The 17822-nt window shown below is 40.7% G+C and overlaps 1 protein-coding gene across 1 annotated transcript; it reads left to right on the top strand.

Annotated features, from left to right (window-relative positions):
• The first annotated feature begins 1004 nt into the window (after positions 1-1004).
• Positions 1005-6260, top strand: fbxl22 (F-box and leucine-rich repeat protein 22). The gene is made up of 2 exons (XM_031747416.2): positions 1005-1445; positions 4615-6260. The coding sequence occupies exons 1-2, from the start codon at positions 1108-1110 to the stop codon at positions 4961-4963; spliced, it is 687 nt and encodes a 228-aa protein (XP_031603276.1). The 5' UTR covers positions 1005-1107; the 3' UTR covers positions 4964-6260.
• Positions 6261-17822: the final 11562 nt, after the last annotated feature.

The following is a 17822-nucleotide window of genomic DNA, read 5'->3' as shown; positions in this document are numbered from 1 at the left end:
GGCAGGAACAGGCACTCCTGTATGCTGAGGAGCAGCTGCTCTTCATCGCCTGCACACAGGTGGCTGTGGTTTGTTATTCAGTCCCCATCAGTGATACAAGTGCCCCCCTTGTTTTTTTTCTACATTTGTGATTAAATCACAAATGGCTTACATTACAATGTTGGAGAGCTTGTACAGGACGTCGTGACACGGTGACGCAGAGTACAGAATGTGATCCGCCTTCCAGCAGTGGAATTTCCCAGTCTCCTGCTTTTTATAGAGATCGCCGATAAAGAGTGACGTAGAAAAAGCTGGCAAGGAAGTGTGGAGTGATGACATGGGCTGAATGGTATTTTGCCTTTTGCCACCTCGGTACGTCCTCTGCGAGCCAACTGAACAAACACACCCTGAGTTGTAGTACTGTCTGTTCCTTGAGGCAAAGTGCTGCGTAACACGGCTCGTGACTTTCACTCACATGAAGTGTTTTCCAGGTTACAGTTGTGAAGTTATGTGGCTCTCTAATGATCTTGATCACAATGCAGGGAATGCAGATCCCTTTAAGTGCATTAAATACAGTTGTTTTTTTTTTAACACTAGTACATTCAACAAAGAATCATTTAATGTAAAAATTTGATATATCATCGAATTATTTTTTACTACCTCTGTTTTTAAAAGTATCACAGAATTTGTTCATAATTCTTAAGGTGTTTTATGTTTGTTTTTTTTCCTTTAATTTGACACCTAACCGTAGTTGTTGCACGGGTGTTTCTGCACTACCCAGTGAAGGTGTTTCTCTTTTTTTGATGTCTCTTAGTGTGTATCTGAGAACTAGGCCAGGACAGTGTAAACATCTGGCTGAATCCAGCGCTTGCTGCCTGTTGAGAGCCATGACAGATGGAAAGGGAGCGTATGGCTCAAACACTTCCATCTTTGACTGCACCGCAGTTGTCTTCCCAAAATAGCCCGTGCTCTACGGCCTTATATGTGCAGGCCTGTGTGGCGTGCCTGAGGGGGCATCATGTATCTAGGCCACACAATACGGGCTGTGGGCTCATTGTTGCTGCTTACCAGCAGGCCTACCACTGCCCCAGGGACGAAGCCTATCTCTATGTCTCAGGACAACACACCATGCATCTCATTCAGCTCAACCGTGAGTGTCTCCTTCACCTTTTCTCCTTTCTGGACAAGGACAGCCGGAGGAGTTTGTCCCTCACCTGTCATCAGCTGCGTGAGGTCTTCCTGGACCCCTGTCTCTGGAATCTACTCCACTTCAGCTCCCCTTGTCAGCTCAGGAAGGACAACTTTGTGCTGGGACCCTCGTTGCGTTACTTAACTATTAGTTGGTACTCCAGCATGGTCCTGCAAGTGTGCAACATCGAGGACTGGTTGAAGAGCTCGTTTCAGAAGAACATCTGCAGTAAACACGAAAGCCTGGTCAGCACGTTCCTGGCCCATGTCTGCTATATGTGAGTGTTTGTGTGTGGCTCTCCCCTGCTGTGTTGTGTGATCAGAATGGCAACTGACGAAAGAGGAGAGAGGACACTGTAATATCCTGTAATAATACCTCAAGCATTGACTTTTAAACACCTTAAAGGTAGAGTAGAATTAACATGACACTGGCACAGCCTGTGCAGCTTGTGTTCATCTTGACACTCGCATGAGAACATTCAAAATTGCGTCTCTCTTTATGTGTCTTGAGGATGCTCACACAATTTGGGGGAGGGGATGTTGCTTTCAGGGTCATTTACACCCACATCAGGAAACCAAATGGTTTTCATTTAAAGGCACGTCGCTCAGTCTAACTGCCATGTTTAGCTGCAGGCAGCATGGAACATGATCATTAGAAACAGATGGCGTATCCGCAACTGGCTGTGGAGACAGAAAAATGACACATCTGTGGGACACAAGACTGATTCTATTAACTAACATAACTGTGGTCACATATCAAATTATATTTAATGAATGACGTGACAGTTGGACTTGATAGGTCGCTGAAAAGTAGCCGTTTTGGCTTTTGGCCTTGTGTGCGTGGCCGGGTCCAGGCAGGAATCGGCCCGGAGAGGCGTAATGAGGTCTCTGGATAATTTCTTCAAGGCAGCCAATAATAACAGTTGATGTGAGGGAGCTTGGCCACCACAGCTGGCCGGGACAAGAGGAAGGGAAAAGGGGAAAGGGGCAGTCTCAGTGGCGTGGTGTACAACCCTGTGAGGACTTCCTGTATTGTGAAATTTGAGATTTGTGATGTGAGAGCTGTGAGATGAGTCAGAGCTTAGAACCACCCACTTCGTCTGAGGCTTGCATCTCTGTGTCCTTAAGGCACACTCTCTGCATACTGATAAACCCTCCCAAATTGTCAGAAGAAAGGAAGTGCACGTGACAAAGTGGGAGGGAACGCAGAGGCTGTGGGGGTGATAAAGAGTGACTTGGCTCCAGACCCTCCCAGTCAGCTGCATAGTGGAGATTTATGCAGGCAGGTGGAGCCTACAATTGGCTCTTTGTTGCCGTCAGAGGAATGAACATGTGCTCTGTCTGTGCCTGCCTCTTCCTGGATAAGACTCCACGCAAACTGTGACGCCAACCTCGTGTCTATATTCTCTTTTTTTTTTTTTATCTACATGGAAAAAACTATAAAACATAGCATGTCTTTGGGGCTCTTTTGCAGTGTACTTTCAGTGTAATGCTCTCTAGAGCCAGAAAACTACAGTAAATCAATTTTCTTAAGGTCACAGTATTAGAATTATACAAGATTAATTAACATGCTTGATTTGCAGTATAGTGTGGGCTGTGCAGTGGGTGGCACAAGAAGCTTTGGCATGAGACTGGTTAAACATTTCTGAGTAGTTTTACTCCGATCTTTAATGTGCACCATTTGGATAAACTGATGCTTTCTCTTATATAATGAGAGCATGCATGACTTTTGCTTATGAAGTGCTTAAGAAATTTATCTGACAGCTGCTTTGGAAAATATTTACTACTGAATCTAGAAAGTGGAAGGCTCCAGCAATGTTTTAGGCTTTTTTTGACGCAAACCTTTCCCCTCAAGCGACTGAAGGACACAAACAGTAAATGGACACTACGTCTCAGTTCCTTTTAGAGCTCGCTGGATAATTTGACCAGACAAATTAACCGTTAGGAAACCAAACGGCTCATTACAGGCATGATTACAGGTTGGTGGTGTGGTGTTCTGCTTGTGCTCAACATAGACCAGTCTGCTCTTGTTGCTGTTTCTTTCAATGGGAACTACATCATGTCTCAAACATAAATTAAAGGCATAAAAAACTTCTGAACATTTTAGGCACACACTGCTAGGTGGAAGCAGCTATATTTGCCCTCACTACTTTGAAAAGATCAAGGTTTTTGCTTTTCTTTCTTTTCTTTTTTTCATTCAGCTGCTGCGTTCCTACAGTTGGCCAACATATGAAATATTATGGGAATGAATTTGAAAACTAGCTTACAGACGGAACAAACAAAGAAACCCATTAAAAGGAAATTATTTTCCACTTAAAAAAACAAGGTGCTATGAGGCGGTGCTTTAATGCATCAACAACTAAATACTTGTATGTATGTAAGTGCACATATTCTATGGGTGTGTGCAATACAGATTCAGATAAGTGGGTATGTAAATATTGGAACAACACACAAAAGAGTCTGCGCACAGTGGAAGTTCCATGAGAGGGCGGATTATGTAATGGGTTAAAAAAAAAAATACTACTCCTCTTATCTCTTGCTTCTATCCACTTCCTATCCTATGTCATTAGAAAAGACAAACGAGTCTCTAAATGGAACTGTTTCTTTTTAGTGCACTGCTCGACTTCCTCAATATTTTGTTAATGTCAATAGCGTCCGATCACATGCTCTGTTAAAGTCTCGCTCTGAGCCCATGCCACAATGCAGCAGGGCACATGGATCGGCATGCTCAGAGGTTACTGGGGCACTGCCCTCAACACTTGCAGGCAGCTGGAATATGTCAGGCTCACATGTGGTGAAGTGGTAAGATTATGTAAGTCTTTATGTAATCTGCATCTGTCAACATGAATGACACTCACTATCCCTTGCCATCCCGGTGCCTGTCTACCAGCTCTGGCTTGCCACTAGGTTGCAGTGCACTGAATGACAATCCAGCAGTGCATGCATTTCACAGAAACACTTGACATTTTGTTTTTAGAAGCGGTTTTCTAATTAAAATTATTGTCGGCTCTTTTTTTCTTCACTTACTCACAAAAGCTTTTTAAAGAAACGAAGCACACATGGCCCAGTGGGACTCGGTGAACACAGAAGGTCTAGGTATTTAACAGCTCTGTCATTAAACACATCATGTGTCCATCTCGCAGTGTTGCCATTTACACATACATAGCTCAGATCAGGCCCTCCGATCTCTATTCTGTCCCTCTATTATCTGATTCTATTTGCTTCCAGAGCAGTATCCCTTTGAAAAGAGCAGACGTCAAACTGCATTGCTTACTTTAGACTTTGCCTTTGCAAACAGACTAATCTCTTCCTGCTATTATCCCCATTGTATATATATATCCCAAGGTGTTATGAGTAAAGATGACACAGAACAGGTTTTGTACTCCATCATATAAGTGAAAACCTGCCTCAGTTAAGCAACATGTCTTACGGATGTCTCTACCACAGGTGCCCCAACTTGCTGTCGCTAACCATGTCTGGCTGTGGACACATCACTGACCGGGATGTGATTTCTGTGCTGCAGTGCTGCAGGAAGCTGCGCTACCTCCATCTAGAGAACTGCGTCCGCATTACTGACTGCAGCCTGGAGGGCGTGGTGGCTCACGGAGACAATCTGGAGGAGGTGAAGGTGGACTTTTGTAGGAATATCACTCAGGCAGGGCTGCAGCACTGTAAGGAGATGAAGCCAGCCCTTCAACTGACTGCTGAGAAGAGCGCTGACTTGATCCCCGACAGCAAGCCGGAGGAGAGGGTACCAATCAGGAGGACACTGCAGAAGGTCCTGCAGAATTCCTGATGGTAGCGGCTCACATCCACACTAACTGGGACCATAAAAGGAGCATTCCTGTAACTTACTGTGTAATGACTCTACTGTGATGATTTGTATTTAATTTCACTTTGTTATACCTTTTATATGACACACTTTGAATATAAATTTCTTTTGAATCTTGAAGAAATAGTTTGACATTTTTTGAAAAACATGTAGTAAAGTTGAAGACGCCACCAGGAGCTACACAAACTAGCAACAGGAGGGAGCAGATCGATTCTATCTAAAGGTTAAAAAAAGATATTTAGCAATTGCAGAAACACAAACTGTTTTCACACCGCAGCCCTGAACCTTTGTTGATTTTGAGAATGTGACAACACAAATGGATAGACATAGCTGGACTAGACACAAAACAATCTTTGACCTGCCAGCTCGCTTGTACAAAGTCTGTGCAACGTTCGATTGGGTCAGTTTTGTGCCCGTGTGAGAGCAGCTGCAGGTATCAGTCCCGTGTATCCATGACTTTTGCTCTGCCCTCTGCACTCTGCTCTCTCTATCCAGATAGCTCACCTGCCAAACACACTAAACCAAACACAGTAGTGTCTGAGGCAATCTCAAGCTATGTCCCAAGTTGTTTTCCTGACATTGTCCAGAGTTCCCATGTGCCAAATAATGACAAAATTTGAGTTTGCATAAGGGGTCATGTGACCTGTCTCTTGGCCAGGACTAGTTGACAGGCAACAAATGGAAACTTCAGGAAGTTTCTTCTTCCAGCAAAGTAGCTGCTGTCACACTGAATGACAGATCTTCTTTTTGCCTTGTCTTATTTCCAGCACAGGCATGGGAGTGTTATCAATCATCTCTGTGTATCTCCAAATGATTGAATAGTCGTTTTCCCCAAATGTCAAACTATTCCTTTAATAGCATTTGATGGTTTGATTACATTTTTTACAACCATTCCAGCATTAAAAAGCAAAATACAAAAAAAACCCCAAACACGTGTGTGGTCGTGATCTCCATCCAGAGAGGAAGGATTCTCCCAAGGAAAAATGCCCTAAGCCTGAGTTGTCATCTTACGTAATAGTGACACTTGCAAAATTAGGCTGAACAGGCGTGTCTGTGAATACCATGTGAAAAATTTATGACAGGTGACTGTGGCAGCAGGGTACTCCTTAATCGCTAGTTGACGACACCCAGTTTCCAGTTTTTAATTAACTGAAGCAGTTCAAGTCGAGTGAATTTGATATGATACAAAGATAAGATGTAAACCTCCAAAGCTTAAGCAATTAAACGTCATGTCACCATCCAAAATCATGTGAACTTCACAGAAAAACTGGCTTTTTTGGAGATTAGAAACTTGTTAAAAGTACAGCTTTTGTACTGAAAATTAAGCCTTTAAAGGTGATGCACCCCAAATTTTCGGATTTCTTGCAAGCCATCAGTCTATACCTAGGTGGTTTGATAACAAACTGTTATTACACTAATTGATGCATTATTACGACAATACTGTACTGTAGGAAAGCAGAAAATGGTGAGAAAAAGGCAGGCAACAAAAGGAAGACAGACTGGTTGATCGAGAGTTTCATGTTACAGAAAGACTGTGACTCAAAACACAGAAAGAAAAGAACTAGATGGTAAGCTCCAACATGTGAAAGACCTGAACTTAAACCCTATCAGGCTGGTTTGGGATTAACTGAATGGGCAGAAGATTGAAAGAAAAACACTTGTGGGAAACTCTGCAACGGTTTTGAGGGGGAAGAAAAAACTTTCCGCATAGTGTTTTATTTCCATAGTATATAAGTCATAAGTCTGAGTGAGTCCAAATATTGAATGTTATTTAATCTAGGATTTTAAGATTCTGTGATTTCTGAGACACTTAGATTATGGGAGATTATGCTAAATTAAAGAGTGTATATGTATGTTTGTATAGATGAGTTTGACAAGAACATCTGAAAAACACACAACCCACTAGAGTTGTCCTTATCTAATTATTCCTATTTTTTTTTTATTTGGCCATGCAAAACTGATTAAGCAGGGAAATGTGGTCCATGTGGTTTGGACTGCAGCAGTGGCTCTCAGACCACAGAATCATGGACTCACTGCAGCTGGGACCTTGGACGACCAGGTGGAAAATACAGAGTGAAACTAATAAGACTATTCCTCCAAGTATAATGCAGCACATGTCAGTAATACCACAAACTCCAGAATGACCACAGAGTGAAATCAAAACATCTCTAAAACCAGTTCAACAAAAACTGAACGTAAACCTGGTAGGGGTGGAAATCATTGCATAACTTTTAGACTTCATTAGTTGTAACTGTGCGTACCTAAAAATCGACAAGTCAGGTTTTATTTTCATCTACATATGGGAGAGGATAGTCTAGCACGTACTGTTTTAGTCTTGGTTTCCAACAAAGCAAGCCCCAAGCCAACTATAATTATCGTTCTGGACTGAAACACAGGTGCACTGTTTGGAGGCCAGACAACAAAAAGTGTATTATTTACCATCAAATACTGGCTGAAACTGTTAGGAGCTAAGTAGGGAGAAAAAGTCTTAAGGCACATCCGGCTGCCTGCAGCAGTCATGCACACTAACAGCACTGAGTGCCAGACATGTAAAAACACGACTGAATCAAAGCGTCACTGCTCTGCTTGTTTCTACCAGGGGCAGTGTTTTTATGGTTGGATGATTGTGAGGAAAGATAATGAAGAAAGACCTGGACACGTGTCCATGTGTTTTAGCAGCTACAGCTGATGTAATGTGATTTTTCCTTTACATGTGAAAAAAAGAAAACGTTTTCACAGGACTCTATGCAGTCCTGTGTGAAAAACTAAGTAAACCCTTACAGCTTCCATAAGAATTAAGAGGGTAAGCAGCAGTCAGGTGCTGCTAGTCAAATCCACTTGATGAGCTGATCATCAGCAAGTGTGGGCATATCTATAAAAGCAGAAGTTCTGGCAGTTTGGTGGTCTGCAGCACTCAGGTGCTTGTTAACACTTCTTCCCAAAAGTGGATGTCTCAGCAAATTCACACTACAGGCCTCGGTTAGTGTATTAAATGTTAAAGTTCATGGCAGGAAAACTAGAGTTGGAAGGGTTGCCAGGAGAAAGCCTTTTCTCACTTAAAAGAACATGGCAACATGGCTTATGCTGTATCTGAGTAAACCACAAAACCTCAGGGGTAATCTCCTTTGGCCAGACAACACCAAAGGAGAGATATTTAGCCATAATGCACAGCACCATGTTTGGAGAAAACCAAACACATCATGTCAACTGTCAGACACAGCGGTGGAAGGGTGGTGATTTGGAGTTGTTTTGCAGCCACAGGACCTGGTCACATGGTTGCAGTCATCCTTGAACTCCTCTGTATAACAAAGTCGTTTGGGGCAGTGTTAGTTTTTGCAGCAACTTTTGATTTAGTTTTAGACACATTTGAACTCAAATCATATTGTTTAAGTCATAATTCAGGCATCTAAATACTTTTAGTTTTAGTCCACTAATTATCACAAAACTTTGATTTGATTCAGCTGACAAAAAAAAATATATAAAGTGTGAAAGTTTTTCATGTTATTACCGGTGAGAGTTCCTCAGTGTGGGCCTTACTTTCCTTGACGTCCAATGTGAAATGTCTCCATATGTCTACTCTTCTCTTCCTCCAAATGGTTGACATTTTGGGGCACATGGGGCTAGCTGCACCATTTCCCATTAAATGTGGGCGTATTACCTGACTGCACAAGGAGATTACCTCCTACCTCCTACCCAGGGGCGATTCTAGGATCAGAGCTTTGGGGGTGCTGAGCACCCAGAGAGCTGCCCAGCCAGGCAAGATAAACTTTACTCGTCACGATGAGACTTCTTCTCCGTCTCTGTCTGTCCCTGCATCCTTAAATGTCTCCAGTTGTCCCGAGTTACCTCTGGCTGTCTCCTTGGTGCATTTAAACCCCTGTTCCTCCCTGTCCTCATCGTCTGTTGTCTTCATCTCCATTATCAGTCATCATAATTTTACCATCTCTGTGCAAGTCTGCAAATTTCTTTATTAAATCATAAGATTCTTAAATTCATCAAGTCTCTCTGTGCCTGGGTCCTCATCTCAAAACATGACATCACTGTTTAGTACATTTTAACACAATTTAATCCCCATATTTGTGAAAGAAAAGCAAAACACTTTTTTAAAAGTCTGTAACAAAACCATCAAATCAGATAGAGGTTATCTAAATGCTGCAAACGAAGAATGGATTGGAATTAAAATAAATAATAAAAATAAATAATAAATGAATATATAAGCTGTATATAAAAATAAATACATTTTAAAAAAAATTCTAACCTTAATTACTGGGGCAAAATGATGAATGACGATCGTAGTGAGTAAGAAGTAAACTGAGTGCATTGTTTGTCAGAGATTCACTTTGAATGTTTATGTGTAATACAATACACTCAATACACAAAAAATACACAAAATACACTCCAAAAATAGAGTCCTCGAAATGTACAAAATATTGATAAAGAAATGATAAAAATGGAGGCAACTTTGCCTATGGTACAATGTATACAATGTATGAAAAGATCTTTACTGCAGATACTACTACGGCTCTGCAGAGTTTTTTCTTTTATTTTAACCTATGTGGCCTCACCGTGAGGTTGGCAAATCTGTCTATCACTTTTTGGTGGTCAACTCTCTCAAGCAGTTTAACAGTTTGTTTTGCCTGTCACTATTCCTTGTCTGTTTTCTTACCTGTTTCTTCCTGACCTTGTACTTTCTCCTCTCTCCCTCTTTGGACTGACAATCATACATTAATATCGGCACATGCACATATGACAAAATAAGCAGCTTCTCTCATTCCATTTCAAACAGGACAGTGGCAACTACAGTAGGCTAAAACAATTTTAAGTTTTAGATTTTAAATAGGCTGTATAAATTTCAATTGGAGCAACAGGACGGTCAAATGTCGCTGATTTTACTACAGAGTCGGGTTGTAGGGTAGCAAACATCGTCGGAAAACACGTTTCCCACACTGCAGGTTACCTGGGTGAAATGTTTTTCAGCAAAAAAGAAACATGGTCTGACTCCTACCTAACTATATAAAGAGTAACTGAAGGTTAAATGCAGCTAATATGTCCTGTTTTAAGCTAGGTACTTCCACCTCCGCTCCGCTGCGTCTCAGCCACCATCGCCCTGGCAGTAGTAGGGGAGCAGCGAGCTGGAACAAACCATTTTGGGAGGGGGGTATCTATACTATTTTTGTTAAAATGTTACGTCTCAACCAAGTACTGAATGCTTTTTATATTTTTAGTAGTGTATCACACAAACAGCAAATATTGTCAAAACCAAAAATGGGCTAAAATCGCCCCTGCTCCTACCTAATTATCGCCCCATATTATTTTCATAATGTCAATAAATTTCATCATATTTTGTCGTTTTACATCAGCTTTTATTTAGTTATTGGGAAACAAAAAGTCATTGACCAAAACTATGACGAAAATTATTGATCAATGAAATTAAACCAGGTCCAGAGCCAAAGGTGAGGCTACAACAGAATGGCTGAAAAAGAAAAGACAGGAAAGAATAGCCCAGTTAAAGTCTGGACTTCAAGCCAACTGAACTGCTGTGCTGGACCCAAGAGAGACGACTTTCACAGAAAGACCTGCGTACAGTTTTCTTTTTCATATGAGTGTATGCAGTCCCTTCAGTCTATCTGGACTATGAATAAGGTATTCAGGTCCAGCCTTTACACTTGTGGATTCTGGGAAAAGTAATTAGCAAAAACGGCCGTTTATGCTTTCTATTTTAGATATCTTTAGAGGAAGTTACAGTCTAAACTGAGCAACCACTTTCTGTGTTTTTTTCATGTATAAACCCATATATCCATTGGAGTTGTAGTTTTCTCGCTTTATGAGAGGACTGTTCATGAGAGTGCTGGTGAAATATAAATCCCCCGAGATCAAATGTGAACCCCCACAAGCATATGTCTCCACTTGTTTAAGCAGTCCTGGGAGAGAACACAGTGGATTTGGGGGTTGTGGATAACTACATCTTCAAACAGACCACGCTTTGCAATTATATCCCCATTTTATGAGAACAGCCAGATACAACTTTCATGTTCCAGAGTCTCAAGCTGAATATTGTGCAATTTTAAGACTGAACTGAATGGCCTTTGGTCACATAATCCACTCAACAGGTTGCCCATCTGCAAAAGGATCTCAGCAAAGGTATAATCACTCAAATGAAAATAGGCAAACATTAACAGCAGAACATACTCATTACGCAACACACTGACCTCCTGTATGATTATATAATCATATTACCGGGCTATTATTATAATAACTGATGCATCAATGTATGGCAGCTGTGTGTGAAGTGAAATATTTGTTGGTAAAATAGCATGAAAAGCACAAGCAAGTGCTTGAAAAACTTTATTTTATTTACTATTTTATTCCTTCCCCCAATACTCATACAAGAGGAAGCTCATAACAACAGTATGGCGTCGGCCTCACTTTCTGCAGGCTTATGTTCTTACCTGCCAAAACCTGCACATTTAAGAAAGGAGCTGGAACTCTGTGTACTGTGAGGCCTCACAGAACGAAAGGCACAGCGAGATTTCAACTCTGTGATCCTGTCGGAATATCATATAAAAAGCAAATTGCAAGGGATTGATTGAATTTGTTAATGTTGCTCCATTAGAATAACAAATTTCATTAAAAATTCTCTGCTGAGGGACCCGGCTAATCATTTTAATTAGCTGCTCTTGTGGCGTCACGTGGAGAGATGAAAGACCGTGATGTTAATGATGTGGCATTTTCTCGTGTTTCGTTAGGCAGTCTCTTACATTTTAATGTCCATCAAAAGAGAACAAGGTCATTTCAAATTCCAATAATTAATTTGTTAGTATAATTTGTGTTTAAAATATACAGCATGATGCTGCTGGTCCCTGACAGATGAGGTAACAATAGCAGATTAAAAACAACAGTTGAAAATCAACATGTGAATAACACCAAGGCGCACGCTTCCAGAAACACGTTCTTGTGAAGTTTGCTCTCCGTGCTCCTTTGCCATGAAATTATTCTGTTTATTTTAGTCCCCCAGCTTTTACTTAATGACCTCTAAAACTGACAAAAAGGGAAAGTTAAAGTAATGGAAAAGATCCTGAACAGAGATTGTGTTCTTTTAAGCAAAAGAAATTCACCTTTTTTTTTCAACCTAGCCCTTATTTGGTGATTTAGGATTGGACTCACTTGGCAGGCTAGGAAAGGAGACGACTTGCTTTTCGTCTGCTGTGATCAGTTGTTTCATTGTAATAACAACTGTTGACGGTCTTGGCAAAAGTTTGCACCGGTGTTAAATGGACCAGCTGTGACTTGGCCCAGTTTCTAGTCGAGTATATTTTTCAAATTGCTTTGCCTCTGATGGGAAGCTTGACTAAGTCTCACAAACCTCTAAAATGTAATGATGCTAAGGGTTCTAGCGGGTCTCTGTGTCCACCTGTAAAAGGAATGGTTTGAATATATTCAGAAACAAGTGAAGTTCAAAGTGACAGTTGTTAATTTAACCAACCAGCAGGCCCAAAGTCAAACATGTGATGTTTATTTAAGTGCAAAAAAAGCAATATAATGATTTAAAAACAGGAAATATTGAAATTAAGAGGGAAATGCATAATAGGATTCATTTTTGCAGCAAAAGAGATCCTGTGTGAAACACTAGAAAGCTGTGAAGGAGGAGTTTCAATAGGATTTTTCTTTCTGAGCATTTCTTTGCCCAGTTTGTGTTTGTCTGCTTTGGATACATAATGTATGTTATATAAAAGATGGAGGGACATCTTTTGTGACCAGTGAGTGATGTGACTCACTGGTTCATCCTTGAGCTGAACATTTCAGCGGTTGCCGTCTTAGTTTTTTCTGAAACAACAGACCTCAGTCAGGGTTGGATCTGACTGAGAACCCTGGAAAGCTGCATCCTCATACTGCAGTGACGTGTCAATCACAAAGTGAGGTACACCATAAAGCATACATTCCTTTAGCCTCCTTTTTGATTATAATGGGGAAAATTATTTACAAAAGGAACCTCACGTTGCTTCAAACACGATGGAAAACCTGCAACTGAGGCCATAAACTTCTCAGAAAACCATTTACTGAGTTTATACATGACGTGAGCAGTAGGCTAATTTTCCCAGACTTCTATTCAATTTAACTTGTGTTTGAGATCAGATGCTCTATCCCCTCCTGCAATTACAAAGAATGCATTTCTAAGGTAACTGCGCATTGGATTCACCTTTTAGAACTAGAATCATTTTTATATACATTTAGTTTATCTGACTCTAAGTATTTAGTCATACATGGCTAACACCCTAAACACCAATGGCAGCAGTGTCTGAATAATCCAATCTTGCACAAACTCTTTCTTTGCTTATGAATAGCCAACCAACTGTACAACCTTACATATGAATATACATGATATCCATGATATTGGGGTGGCTGTAGCTCAGGAGATAGATCAGATTAACTATTAATCAGAAGGTGGAGGGTTCAGTCTGCATGCCAAAGTATCCTTGGGCAAGATGCTGAACCCCAAGGTGCTCTCTGATGCGTAGAAAAGAGCTTGTGTAAATATAGATTAGCTGTCGAAGTTAAATTTCACTCCATTCATCCTGTTTCCTTCCACAGTAACTGTAAATCTGAGAAACAGCTTTTTAAAAGTGGGTTTAAACACCATCCAATACTGTTAGATTCAACATTTAAACTATATCACCCTTTTATCCACTTTCACAAATAACCCCAAAATATTCAAAACCATGCTGCCCCTTAGGGGTTTACATTCATTTTGTCTTTCTGGCTGTGCCTTCTAGCAAATATATATGAACACTATACAGAAATTCTTTTATAGGGAAAAGTGCAACTCATCTCAGCATCTCAATTTGTATCCTGCCATTAGCAGAGGACACTCCCTGTCTATAACAGCACTCAGGATGACAGCCGGCAAAGAAAAAAAATTTAAAAAAGAAGAATCTATGATGTTATCTTAAGAAGTCATGCTTGGAAAAGGCCTTTGTGAAGCCAGTAGAGTGGGCCTTTCCCCTGTGTGAAATATGAGCTCACAGAGACAGGATGCTGACCGTAATAGCGGGTGGGGAGGGCTGGAGCAATTGAGGTGAAAGGCAGCCCTAAATCCCCAAATCAGCAGTTTCCTGGCTGCCATATAAGGTCAGCCATGGGAGGCATTTCCAGTACCCACCAAGATTACTTTGGGATTGGGAGGGGGTGGACTAGGAAACCAGGGAGGACTCATGTTTTTGATGTTTCTGAGCTTCCCACTTTGTGTATTTGGGAGTCGGTGACTGAGCGCTTGTCCTGAGTTGACTCAAGGAGGGGCTCTGGGGATTTTTCATTCTTTCAGTATAGTAAAAAAAACATTTTAAATCCAGTGTGTGCTTTTTTAATGATTTTCTGCTGTGCTACAACACAAATCAGTATATGTATTGCCATTTAAACAGTCAAAAGCTCTTTGTATAAGAGTCAGTGTTATAATGTAATCTCCTCTCCTCCTCTATGCAGCAAAGATGGGCAATATTTAATTTTCTCCATGAGAAATTGGGACTGTTGAGGAGGGCCCCACCAATCAGCGCATAAAGATATCAAATTAATATTGAGTGAATTCAGCTAATTGGTACAGCCCTTCACAACAGTCCCAGTTTCTCATGTGGCCTCTTGGAAAAATTAACTCCCCATCCCTGGTTTAGAGATGAGTAATGCAATGTGGACAGTGGAAATATAGCCCTTTACTGTATAGGACGAGGTGTAAATAGGTTTTAGATACGTTACATTTAGCCAAGGGTCTGCAAGTGTGAATACAAACACAATCCAGTGATTCAAATTTACAAATCTTATTAACGCATATTTTAGTCACAAAATGCCTAGAAAATATCTGAAATGTTTAAAGAGCCATTTATGTATTTCACAAAACATATTAATCATTTTGAATTTGATGGCAGCAACACGTCTCAAAAAAGATGAGACGGCACAAAAAAGGCTGGTAAACTAAGTAAAACTCAGATAAAACATTGGAAGGACATTTTGCAACTAATAAGGTTAATTAGCAACTAGTCAGTAACATCAGTGGTCATAAAAAGAAGACCTTAGAGTTTTTCAGTAGGAAAAATGGCACGACTTACCAATCTGCAATAAACTGCTTCTACAAATTGTGACAGAAATTAAGAAGAATGCTCTTCAATATAAAATTTGCTTTGAGTAGCTCATCCTCTACACAATATCATCAATATAATGTTATCAAAATATTCACAAAAAATTCTGTGGGTAAGGCACAAGACTGAATATTGGATGATTTTTGGATGACTGGATCAGGAGACACAGCCTTAAAAACAGGAACACTTCCAGAAATCATTGACTCTCCTTAGTTATCCACAAATGTAGGAAGATGATGGAGAAACGCTTTCATCTTTTCTGGACTAAAGCTCATTTAAAATGGACTGAAATAAAGTGGAAAACCTTTGTGTGGTCAAATTTTGAAATTCTTAAAAACAAGCTGATTTACACAGCATCTGTGCTGTGTAAATCAGCTTGTTGTTAACACTCAGCGATGCCTGTATGGAATTGGTCGCACATCTGGAAGGGCACCATCAAAGCTGAAAGGTAACTACACATTTCAGAGCAACATAGGCTCCCACATCAACATCTTTTTCAGGAAAGGCCTTCCATATTTCAGTAAGACAATCTTAAACCACATAATGCAGCTGTTACAACAACATGGCTTCATAAAAGAAAAAGGCATCCGTGGACTGTTGAGCAGCTAAAATCCTTTGTGAGACAAGAACTGGACATCATTCCTCTCCTAAAAGTCCAGCAACTGCTCTCCCCAATTCCCAGATGTTTACCGACCGCTATTAAGAAAGAGGAAATGCTAAACAGTGGTAAACACGGCCCGGTCCCGACTTTATCTTTAACTTGCTCTATTGAAAATTGAATAGGATTTGGAAAATGACTGAATTCTGTTTTTATTTGCTTTTTCCCAGCTTTTTAGGAACTGGTGTTGTTTAACTCAACACATTTTGGGGAAAACACTGTGTAGGAAATATATACAGTTACTAAAGTAGGACATTTTCTCACACAGCAAATTAAAGAGTAACACATACAGTTATCTTAAACTGCAACACTAATATTAAAATGCTGGTCAAACATGGAGCAAGAACAATTTCCTTATATTTCTCCCATATTTTTTTATTGTTTCAAGTGCAGGACTTTAATTTCTTATAGATGATGTATAGACACATTTTTTTTTTTCCCCAATTTTGGACACTATAGTTGGCTTCAGCTTGTGGTAGAAAGGTGTTTGGATGTACTAGCAGGGTTAGAGACACATGAGACAAATATATCTGTGAGAATGAGATGTCTGAATTCCCTGTTAAGAGTTTAATTAAATTTACTGCCTCATAAGTCTAATTTTGAATGGCATTTTGGTGCAAGTTGCATGAGTGTATTTCAGCGCTTTTATGTTGTATCTGGCAGTAGGTGTGAGTCTGTCCTCAGGCCCCACTGTGCAGATGGAGAGAGCATATTAATAATATAGCAACGCTTTGAAGCCCCTCTCTTGTCCTGGGATACTTTATTCTCCACATTTCCTGCAGGACCTCATACACTCCATGCCCGAGGTCTCAGTCCTTAGGTAGCTCTCTCATGTCTACCCAGCAGCACAGGCCACAGTTCTAAATTATTTAGCTAGCTGTGGTACTGTAGCTATGTGTGTATATTTCTAGGTATTGCTCTCCGCCATGTTGTACCTTTCTGCTTCCAGTTTCACATTCAGTTCTTACCTGAGAGATAGCTTCTTCACTCCGCTCCTGCACTGACGCTGTGAGGTGTTGTGTAAATGAGATAGCAGAGAGGGAAATACAGTGAAATAGAGGATATGCAGTGGAGCAGCTTTGCAAAAGGAAGCCAGCTCAAGGACACGTGAAGTCCGGGCAAGAAACAGGTTTTGCGTCTGTCACAACATGACAGCAAGAGAAAAAAGAAAAAGAAAAAACCAAAAGAAACGGGAGTCGCAACACAGATGGAGGTTTGACTCAGTCATTGGCAGTCTCTCGCCTCCCACTTTCACACGCTGTGAAACCTCATCAAGATTTTATCCTGGTTTTATAGGCAGACTTTGCTGCGAAAACTCAATCTTCCTTCCTCGGAGCGAGTTTTTACTGAATGCACAATTGTGATATTACATTTCAAACCTTCACTGATGAACACGGGATAATAACTCTAAATTAAATTCAGTTTCTACATTGGGCTGGCATTTTGCACACTCAGTCTCCAGATGTTCTTTCCATGAGCTCTCCTTTGTTCTCATTACACGTAGCGCCAATTGTAAAACGTCTGACTAAAAAAGGAGGTCCTGCTTAATCTAATCACCACACGCACAGCATCCAGGAGGTCGATGACTGCTCGTTTACTGTAAAAAGTGATACTCTGAATTTAGTTTCTACTCTGATGTTATAGCTACGCCGTTTTCAAGAGACCTGCAGGTTACTGCAGATCCATTTTAAAAGGTGACCTGAGGTAAATGCAGGCAGTGTTATTTCCCACTAAGCTGCTCCAGATTTCACCCTGTTATTGACAGAGGGATGAAAGCTCCAGAAATCAACCCATTTTCATAACAATATGTATTTATGCACACATTTTTCTTCGTCCCTTGATACTTCCAGTGTGATCTAATAATTCCAAATTTGATTTCCCTGTGGTTCCTTTCTAACTTGTTGTGGCCTGAGGCACAAAAGAAATAGGAGGCAAGAGCACACAGAAGTGGGGCTAGTGCTCCCCAGTGAGCCAAACGATGGGTCTATTTGAGGAGCTATTTCTCTTTCTGTCTGTCAGAGCATCTACACAGGCTGACGAG

Source organism: Oreochromis aureus, linkage group 7 (assembly GCF_013358895.1).
Source record: "Oreochromis aureus strain Israel breed Guangdong linkage group 7, ZZ_aureus, whole genome shotgun sequence".
NCBI classification, from domain to species: Eukaryota; Metazoa; Chordata; class Actinopteri; order Cichliformes; family Cichlidae; genus Oreochromis; species Oreochromis aureus.
The sequence above is the reverse complement of the archived record's forward strand: the minus strand, read 5'-3'. Positions and strand labels throughout refer to the sequence as shown.

Bases quoted from the DNA above. Each gene is read 5' to 3' on its own strand.
- fbxl22 (XM_031747416.2), top strand. From the start codon at position 1,108: ATGCATCTCATTCAGCTCAACCGTGAGTGTCTCCTTCACCTTTTCTCC. The intron at 1,446-4,614 runs GTGAGTGTTTGT...TCTCTACCACAG, and splicing joins CTGGCCCATGTCTGCTATAT to GTGCCCCAACTTGCTGTCGC.